This window comes from Corvus kubaryi, unplaced genomic scaffold (genome assembly GCF_017639235.1).
Source record: "Corvus kubaryi isolate FWS band 111438036 unplaced genomic scaffold, C.kubaryi_AGA036_p1.0 37353, whole genome shotgun sequence".
Taxonomy (NCBI): Eukaryota; Metazoa; Chordata; class Aves; order Passeriformes; family Corvidae; genus Corvus; species Corvus kubaryi.
Genome location: NW_024581115.1, coordinates 6,158,774 through 6,167,418, shown reverse-complemented (window position 1 = coordinate 6,167,418; position 8,645 = coordinate 6,158,774). Strand labels below are relative to the sequence as shown.

The window sequence follows — 8,645 nt, the reverse complement described above, 5'->3', positions numbered from 1 at the left end:
ATCTACGTTTTACCTTTTTACATTTACATCTATTTTACATTTCCTACAGAGACGTTATCTGTTCATAGAATCACAGAATCACAGAATCACAGAGTGCTTTGGGTTGGAGAGAACCTTAAATCTCATCTTATTCCACTCCCATGCCATGGGCAGGGACACCTCCCACTTGACCAGGTTGGTCCAAGCCCCCTCCAATCCCCACCCAGGTTCAAGGCTCCAAGCCTTGAACACTTTGAGGGATGGAGCAGCCACAATCTCTCTGGGCAACCTGTGACAGTGCCTCACCAAACTCTGGGTAAAGAATACGTTCCTAACATCTAATCTGAACCTATCCTCTCTTAGTTGAACACTGTACCTCTTTGTCCTGTCACTATTTACCCAAATAAAAAGCTTCTCTCCTTGTTTTTTTGTAACCCCCTTTCAAGTACTGGAAGGCAACAACGAGGTCTCCCCAGAGTTTTCTCTTCTCTAGGCTGAACACCCCCAGCTGTCCCAGCCTGTCTCCACAGCAGAGGGGCTCCAGCCCTCAGAAAATCTTCTGGACTCACTCCAACAGGGCCACATCCTTCGTGTGCTAAGAGCCTCAGACCTGGATGCAGTATTCCAGGTGAGGTCTCACAAGGGCAGGGAAGCTGTGATTGTTAACCTGACGATCACACATACTGACTGACCTTTAGACTAGGGAGAAGAACGGTTTACCATAAACCATCCCTGTTTTGCTTCTTTAAAAAAAAGTATTACTGTCTTAAAACTGCAATCTGACAACCAGATTCATAGTTCTGTTTGTGCTGTGTAACTGGTCATCTAAACTCTAATTTTCATCTTCAACGTGAGACTGCAATTCTACAAACGAGAGAGTCACTGATGTTGGAGATTTCTAACAAAGAACAAGGACTTCACGGCTGGTTTTGCAGGTACCAGGACAGTGGTCACTTTCAATGAGTGGAAATGGATAGAAGATTATTTAAGTGGGTGTAGGAGGGCACTTTCAGACATATTTTGTAAACTTAACTTGCTCTAGAAGCTAATGGCTTCAAGAACTAAGATGTGTACTCTTGCCTCTGAAAGCTGAAGTTGTCTACCAAAGAACCCGTGGTTTAAGGTTTCCAAACCTCAGAATTCTATAATGTGTCAACGTTTGAAACACTGCATGCATTTCTAGGTAAAAAAGACACGAATGACAGGTATGATTAAATACCTGGTTTTCAATACAAAATGGTCACAGTGTCCTGTAACGTACATCAGTTTCTGCAAGTGAATGTAAAAACATGAAGTCACGCCAAGCCACCTGCAGCCACAGAGAGGAAATCCAATTTTCCATCATTCCTAAAGCCCCAGCCATCTTCTCTTACTTTTAAAACATCAGTTTTTAACAAACAAATGTGCAGTTCCTATCAGCAACTGAGCTGGTTTGCTCTTTTTATGGAACATGATGTGTTGTCTGTTTAATTCATTCAGGGTTCTGGAAACAATTTTCCTGGCAAGTTGAAACATAAAAAAAAAAAGCACACGCTAGAGATAGAGGACTTTTTGTGAGTTTTAAGTGATTTTTTTCCAAATGAACCAGAATAAAGGTACAAGAAATGTAAAAATCCAAGACTAGGAAAAATCAATAGAAATAACTAGATAGCCCACAGTGTGTAAGACTGTAAAGATAAAATGCTATCGTATTTATTAATACAACGAAAAATTTTAAAGAAAAACTGCCAGAGTCATCTGGGAAAATACAGTGACTGCAATAACCAAAACACCCAAATCTTCTGAAGCACAGAAATCTCAGTCTGGTGAAATAGCACAGCAATGTATCATGCACTGCCACCTTCAGAGCAGCGCTGGGAACAGCAGTGCAACGGGGATATTTAAAAACTCTTCTAGAGGCCAGTTCCCACGAAAAGGGTCAATTATCTACAGAGAAACTTGAACAGAAGTGAGGTTTTCTCCCTCCTTCAGCTGGCTCTGAAAGTCTCTGTCACCAGCAATAGCACCACCACCTGCCAACAGCACTGCTGTCCTCGTGGCAGCGAGCAGGGACCTCATGGTGGCCCCTGTGCCCCACCTTGGCAGGGTGGTCACCATCAGCATCGTGCCCGCAGTGTCCTGACAAGGGTGTGGTTATGGTGACACTCCCGCTTCTGGTCCCAGTCCCGGTCACCACCTTGGTCCTGATCGTGGTCCAAATTCTGGCACAGGCACTGGGCTCCCACAGCGCTCTGGAGCCCCGACACTCACTGCTCCTCATGAGAGTGGAGCTGAGCCTGAAAGCAGGAGAGGGGGGGTGGCAGTTTGGCACCACGGCAGCTGCCAGGGCACAGCCCCAAGCACCCACACAGGCCACTCAGCGTCCCACCCTTTGTGTCCCCCCTGGTGCCACCAAAACCCACCCAGCCTCACCTCTCCCACCAGCAGTGACATCTGCTTGGGAATGGCCACACTCCCTGTGCCTTACAGATATGAGGGACCTCTACACCCTCCCCCAAAGCCCCAGAGCCCCGCAGATCACTGCAGCCCCGGTGCCCTGTAGTCATCATGGCCCCTTCCCCAGCCCCTGTGGGCTTCTGTAGGCCAGCTCCCCAGTTTGGAGATGAGGATGCCATGTGGGACCACGCCAAAGGATTACAGCAGTCTAGGAAGGTGACAGTGCTCAGTCTTCCCTGTCACAGGTGGCCACCAGATTGGTCACACCGCGCTTGCCGCGCTGGCTGGCTCAGGTCACCTCCCCACTGCCATGAGCCCCGTTCCATCTGCATCTCGGTTCTCCTCATCCTCTCCCTGTGCTCCTCTCAGGCTACAAGTCCCTGCTGCTGCCCGGCTTGATTCCTTACCCAGGGGGATGGAGAGCTTTTGCACTGAAGTGGCCTGTCTTGGGGTGACCTTATGATGCGTATCCCATATCGCTGCCCTACGCCCAGAAATTAATTCTTGTGCCTTTTTATGCCTTCAAACTGAGCCTGAGAGGGGGAAGGAAAAACTGAGCAAAACTTTCTCAAAGCAGTTTGCAGCTTGTTCAAGGTCACACAGAGATAGAAGGTTTTTCCCCAGCTGCGGCAGGGGAGCGAGGAAGCACCCGGCTTGCTGCTTTCCAGTCAGCTTTTGGCCAGTTTCAGCTTCTTTTTCTCCGGAGAGAGACTGAGAGTTGAGCTTTCTTTCCTTCCCTGGAATTTTGGATTTTCTCCCTTTTCTGCTGGACTGCTTCAACCTCAGAGCACATCGGGAGGACTTTCCTAAGCACAGAGGGCCTGGCCCTGGGCCAAGCCCCAGCTCCGAGGAGACCAAAGGGAGGACTCTAACACTGTCCCAGGGTTTTCCTCCACAGCGAGAGATTTTATTATTTAGCATTATTTTCCTTTTCCCGCGTGTTTGTTAAATAAATAGCTTTTATCTCCTTCACTTTCCTTCGAGGAAAAATTACTTTTCCCGAACCTGGTGGGGGAGGGATGGCGACCTGCCTTCTCTCAGAGGATATATTTCTAAATTTGACCAAACCGGAACATGGCCTCAAACAGCTGTCGGCTGGCCGGCTCCTGTGCGTTTCAGGCCAGTTCCCCGGGGATCTCATCCCGGAGTTCTTCAATCAACCCGGCAGCGGCCCGCGGCCCGCCATGCTGGGCACCGGCACTTCCGGGAGGCGGTCACGTGGGCAGCGCATCATGTGACCCGCGGCGGTGGCGGGCCGGAGGTGGGAGATTCCCGTGGGATCGGGGGGGCCCGGGTGTGGGGATCTGGGATCGCTGGGGGGCCGCGGGACCGCCTGGGATCGCTGCCGGGGCCGCGGGACCCCCTGGGATCGCTGGGGGGCCGTGGGACCGCCTGGGATCGCTGCGGTGCCGCGCGGGTCTAGAGAGGTCTGAGCGCCGGGGCAGCGGGGGAGCGATTCCGCAGGGATGAGCCCCCCGCCCTCCTGACCCGCCCCGTGTCCCCCTGCAGGCCATGGCCGCCCCCCGCTCCCCCCGCGTAGTGCCGGGCGAAGCCTCCGAGAGCGACTCGGAGCCGGAGCTGCTGGTGGGGACGGCAGGGCAGGCCCCCGGGGCCGGGCTGAAGGTGCCGGGCGAAGCGTCCGAGACCGAAGAGGAGGAGGAGGAGGAGGAGGAGCAGAGGCCGAAGACTCCGCCAGTGCTGGCGGAGGAGCCGGCGGCGGTTTGGGGGGGCGGCCCCTCGCTGCTGCAGCAGCGGCTGCGGGAGGGCACGGGGCGGCTGCGGGGGGCGGTGGGCAGCGCCCTTCGGCAGAGCTACGGCAGCGCTGCCCGGAGCCTGGGGGGGCTCGGCGGGGCCCTGGGACGGGCGCAGGTCACCGCCGCCGCGGCCGCCCACTGCCTGCGCCTGGCCCGCCGCGATCTGCGCGCCGTGGCCGACACCATCGACATCGTCACGGCCTGTCACCTCCTGCCCGACATCCGCGGGCAGCTCTGACCGGCGCCGGGATGTGGCACGGCGTTCACCATCCCCACTGCGGCTGTCACCGGCGGCGGCACCAACACCTGGCAGACATCTGCGGGCAGCTGCCAGCATCACTGTTGTCCTCTCGGCATCACCAGTGCCACGTATGCCGTGGCAGGGTCATTACCGGCAGGGTCATCACCACAGTGTCCTGCGGAGGGTGGAGTTGTGCTGGCACTGAGTCATGTTTGGAGCACCCCTGACTGACCCTGAAGACCTCCTCACCACAGTGACATCATCACCAGTGTAGCCACAGTGACACCAAACAGTGGCTTTGGTAAAGAGACCGCCGGCCTGGCACCCCAGGACCTCCATGCTTTGGTGACACCATCGCTGCTGGCCGCCTGGCCAGCCGCCACCATCCCTGAACTGCAGCCTGGTGCTGGCTCATCACCATTGTCCCCAAATGCCACTGTTTTATGTGACATGGAACTGAATAAAGCCGTGATGGCGTCAGAGCCATAGTGGGGAGCTTGGCCGGCGCTGTGAGGATGGTAGTGTTGCAGGAAGGGGGACAGGGACACCCTGGGGTGCAGGGACGGGGTAGGGTGACATGGGTGCTGGTGTCACACTGCAGTGACCTTGGAGTTCACTGGTAGCCCAGGGGACAAGACTGGTGGCCTGGGCTGTATCCCACATGTCCCCAAGCACTGGTACTGTCACCCTCTTGTGATGTCCCTGGTGCCCCCATGCCCCCACACTCCCTCCCAGGAGACACCGCCCCCACCTCCGTCCCAAGAAGGACACACTCTGGCGCCTCACAAGGGTTTATTTGGGGGGACACTTGCACCACACCACCACTGTTCACCCCCTGAGGGCACAGGGAGAGGGTGTGTGTCCCTGGAGGGGGTCACATGCGGGTGTTCAGGCTGTCCATGTACTCCTGCAGAGCCTGCAGCCGGGCATCGATCTCAGCCAGTTCAGCTGAGGGCTCCTTGGAGTGGTTCTCTGGGGAGGCCAGTGCAGGAAGAAAGGGTTAACAAAGGCCTGAACTGGGGTATCTCTCAAATATCTTGGGGCTCAGATGGGGCCTCACCTTTACCAGGGCGCTTGCCAGCAGTCCTGCATGCCGGCAGCTTGTGGCTGGCAGCTGGGTGAGGCACCTGGGGGGGAGGTTGAGGGTCACCAGTGACCTTGTGCTCACCCTGCTTTGGGATGCAGGGGGAGACCCCAGAGGGGTGGGGGAACCCCAAAGGGGCAACCACTCACCATGCAGGATGAGGTGCTCAGGGGTCTCCGTGTATGGGTCACTCTCCTGTCCCTGCCCAAGGTGGGGGGGGTTAAAGCGTGCTAGAAGGGATGCCCAAGCATCCTGCCCCACCCCAGCATTACCTGCAGGGCACGGGCTCGGGGCGCTCATTGGCTTTGCTGCCAGAGCTCACTCCCAAGCGCCAGCTCCGGGAGCTTTCGGCTGCAGGGAAAAATGGGGATGGGGGGAAGTTAAGGAAGGAGCCCCAGCACACAAAGGGTGTGCCCCCAGCCCTCTTCATGCTCCCCACTCACCTGATGAGCTGCGCCTGTGGCTCCTCGCCGGGCTGGTGCTGCCAGAAGCCACTCCACGCCGCTGGCTGTACCCAAGGGAGATGGCGGTAAGGGGACAGGGGTGTGAGGTGGGGAGGAGATCCCCCAGGTGCCAGGGAGGGAAGGTGACAAGCTCAGTGACCACCACTCACTTTCTGAGCTCAGCTTCCTTCTGCCGGCACTGCCGGGCCCTGACAAAGGCAGTGGGGTCAAAGCGTGGTGGGCGGGAGCCTGGCAGGGGGAGGCAGAGGAGGGGGTCAGGGTGAGGAGGGGGGGGAGCCATGTCCCGTCTCCACTCCTGGGCATGGGTCCCCAAGTGTCCCACACCTGCAGGCGACAGGGACCGTGGCGAGGGGTGGCCCCGGCTGCTCCTGTGGCTCTCCAGGGATGCAGAGCGTCGCTCCGGGGGGCGCAGGGCCGGGCTGGCAGATTTCTGGCGGCTGCCAAGAGGACCAGTGCCATAAGGTGGGGACAGAAGGACACCCCATGGTCATGAGGGTCCTCTTGCAGGGTTCACCCCGGCCTCACCCCCTCCTGTAGGAGGCCAGTTCAGCTGTCAGGTTCTTCACCCGCATCTGCAGCCTCTGCTCCGACGCTTTTGCCTGGGCCAGCTGTGAGGGGGAGAAAAAATTTCGCTATGCATCCAACAGCCCCTGTCCCTACCAAGAGCAGCTCCCATCCTTCCTGCCCCTCTCCCAGCCCACCTCTGCAGCCAGCTGCTGGTACTCGCGCTGGTGCCGGGCCTCTGCCGCCCGCTTCTCCTCCAGTGCCTGCCACAGCCTGGGGGGGATGACAGGGGGATGGTCTGGGGGTTCCTTCCTCACCCTGTGAGACAGGAATCCCCCAAACCCTTCCGGATGCCACCGGCCCCACTCACACATCCCGCAAGTGCTGGGTCTCATCCAGGCGTTGGGCCCGGAGCTGCGCCAGCTGCTCCTGCAGCTCCCGCACCAGTGCCACAAGGTCCGGCCGACCCGCATAGGGCAGTGGCAGTGGGTAATGGATCCTGCAGGACAGCATGTGGAGGAGGTGAGGCTGGAGTCACTCCCCTGTGACCCCTGCCTGGTATCCCCTGTCACCTATCGAACTCCACAGAGTAGATGAGGATGAGGTAGCGCTTGGTGTTGAGGGGGGAAGAGGAGGAAGGGGGAGGCCGGGTGATTGCCCCCACTTTCCGGCTATGCAGGGTTTCCAAGTCGGTGTAGGTGAGGAGCTCCAGGCTGACGGACTCGCTGCTCTGCAGAAAGTTCGAAAAGCAGGAGGGCTCAGTGGGACACACACCCCACCCCATGTAGCCCCAAAACGCCGTGTGGAGGAGCGGCACGGCCACACCTGCGTCAGTGCCGACTCCAGCATGCTGCAGAAAATGCCAAACTGCTTGAAATTCCCCGTTTTGCGGGTCAGGTCCTCGACGACTGCGAGGAGGGGAGTACTTCAGTCAGTGCCAGTCGTGGGAAGTCCCCTCATCCCACCACGAGCTCCCTCCGGCACTCACAGGTGGCATCGAACTCGCCTCTCCACAGGTCGGCGGTGCCGTGAGCCTCCACCTCCACCCGCAACGTAGTGCGGGCCAGGGTCACCCGCACCGTGTGTGCCCCGGGCCGGAAAGCGCAGTCGGCCTGCAGGTACCGCGGCTCGCCCATGGTGCGAGGGGTCTGTGGGGAGGGGACACCCTTGGGAGACAGGGGTCTGTACCCCAGGAGTACAGAGGGCACCCCAGGAGTACAGAGAGGGCACCCTCGGAAAGGGGAGGAGGGCTCGGGACAGGTGAGCTGGGCTGGATTCTGGGGGGGGGGGGCGAGTGCCGAGAACTGATGGGCGCGCACTGACGGGGTAAGAACAAGGGGAGACTACAACACCACAGGGGGTGACCAGAGAGGACCTTACAGCTTTTGGTAACTTGGGCCCTGCTGGGGGCGGGCGCAGTTTCAAGGGGTGGAGAGACTACAGAGGAACATGGGGAGATCCATGGGCTTGGGCCTGCTGCCGGGAGAACAGCGGGAAGCGCAGGGCTTCGGGGGCCTGTTCTGGGGGTACCGAGGGAAGGGAACTGGGGGTCTGCTTTGGGAGCAGCAGGACGGGGGTGGCCCGGGCCCGCGGTTGTGCTCAGCCGACAGATACCGGGAGCAGCCGTGCCGCACTCGGAAGAGGCTCACCGCCCGCCGCGATCCGCCGCCTCAGCCGCGCCCCGCCCCCCGAGCCCGCCCCACCTCATTGGCTGGCCGCAGCCCCGCCCTGCCTCACCCCGCGCTGTCTCATTGGCTGGCCACACGCCGCTCCGCCGCTCATTGGCTGCTGGCGCCGCCCATCATGGCAATGCCGTTACTGCTCTGCCCGCCCCCGCTGCTCTCCAGCCTCCCGCTGCCATTGGCTGTCAGGAGAAGCCCGCGCCCCATCTCCACGGCACCATTGGTTACTGCTGCTGTCAGTCATTCCTGGGAAAGGGGAGGAGCCACGCCTGCCTGTGGCAGGGCCCGCCCTTTCCCCTGCTTCCCGCCCGCCTTTGGTCGGGGGCTTGTCCCGCTCCGTTCCCGGAGTCTCTGAACTTTAAAAACATAAACCTTGGAATGCATAAATGTGGTTTTGCAGCATGAAAGTGTCGGTTTGCACCTTAAATTGACTATGTGGCTTCTGTTTTCTCTACTTTTGAGGACTGCATTATACAAATTCGGGTTGGCACTTGGAGAACT

The 8,645-nt window shown here is 58.5% G+C and overlaps 2 protein-coding genes across 5 annotated transcripts; one reads left to right on the top strand and one right to left on the bottom strand.

The window, feature by feature from the left end:
- The first annotated feature begins 3,592 nt into the window (after positions 1-3,592).
- BLOC1S3 (biogenesis of lysosomal organelles complex 1 subunit 3) lies at positions 3,593-4,905 on the top strand. Of its 2 annotated transcripts, none has more exons than XM_042032733.1 (2): positions 3,593-3,676; positions 3,925-4,905. In XM_042032733.1, exon 2 carries the CDS (start codon positions 3,928-3,930, stop codon positions 4,405-4,407), a length of 480 nt encoding a protein of 159 aa, XP_041888667.1. In that variant the 5' UTR covers positions 3,593-3,676; positions 3,925-3,927; the 3' UTR covers positions 4,408-4,905. The 2 variants fall into 2 exon arrangements, with proteins under 2 accessions (XP_041888667.1, XP_041888668.1); XM_042032734.1 differs by lacking the exon at positions 3,593-3,676 and adding an exon at positions 3,701-3,842.
- A 280-nt stretch (positions 4,906-5,185) lies between these two features.
- On the bottom strand, positions 5,186-8,631 carry CCDC61 (coiled-coil domain containing 61). Of its 3 annotated transcripts, none has more exons than XM_042032729.1 (14): positions 8,200-8,631; positions 7,451-7,610; positions 7,288-7,370; positions 7,035-7,192; positions 6,833-6,961; positions 6,660-6,735; positions 6,484-6,566; positions 6,283-6,395; positions 6,108-6,186; positions 5,938-6,002; positions 5,767-5,845; positions 5,644-5,695; positions 5,471-5,537; positions 5,186-5,382 (listed from the first exon to the last, which is right to left on the bottom strand). In XM_042032729.1, exons 1-14 carry the CDS (start codon positions 8,242-8,244, stop codon positions 5,285-5,287), a joined length of 1,287 nt encoding a protein of 428 aa, XP_041888663.1. In that variant the 5' UTR covers positions 8,245-8,631; the 3' UTR covers positions 5,186-5,284. The 3 variants fall into 3 exon arrangements, with proteins under 3 accessions (XP_041888663.1, XP_041888664.1, XP_041888665.1); XM_042032730.1 differs by having other exon boundaries at positions 5,644-5,689; XM_042032731.1 differs by lacking the exon at positions 8,200-8,631 and adding an exon at positions 8,077-8,161.
- Positions 8,632-8,645: the final 14 nt, after the last annotated feature.

Bases quoted from the DNA above. Each gene is read 5' to 3' on its own strand.
- BLOC1S3 (XM_042032733.1), top strand. From the start codon at position 3,928: ATGGCCGCCCCCCGCTCCCCCCGCGTAGTGCCGGGCGAAGCCTCCGAG.
- CCDC61 (XM_042032729.1), bottom strand. From the start codon at position 8,244: ATGAGCGGCGGAGCGGCGTGTGGCCAGCCAATGAGACAGCGCGGG. The intron at 5,696-5,766 runs GTAATGCTGGGG...CACCTTGGGCAG, and splicing joins CCCGAGCCCGTGCCCTGCAG to GGACAGGAGAGTGACCCATA. The intron at 5,383-5,470 runs GTGAGGCCCCAT...TGGCCTCCCCAG, and splicing joins TGGCAAGCGCCCTGGTAAAG to AGAACCACTCCAAGGAGCCC.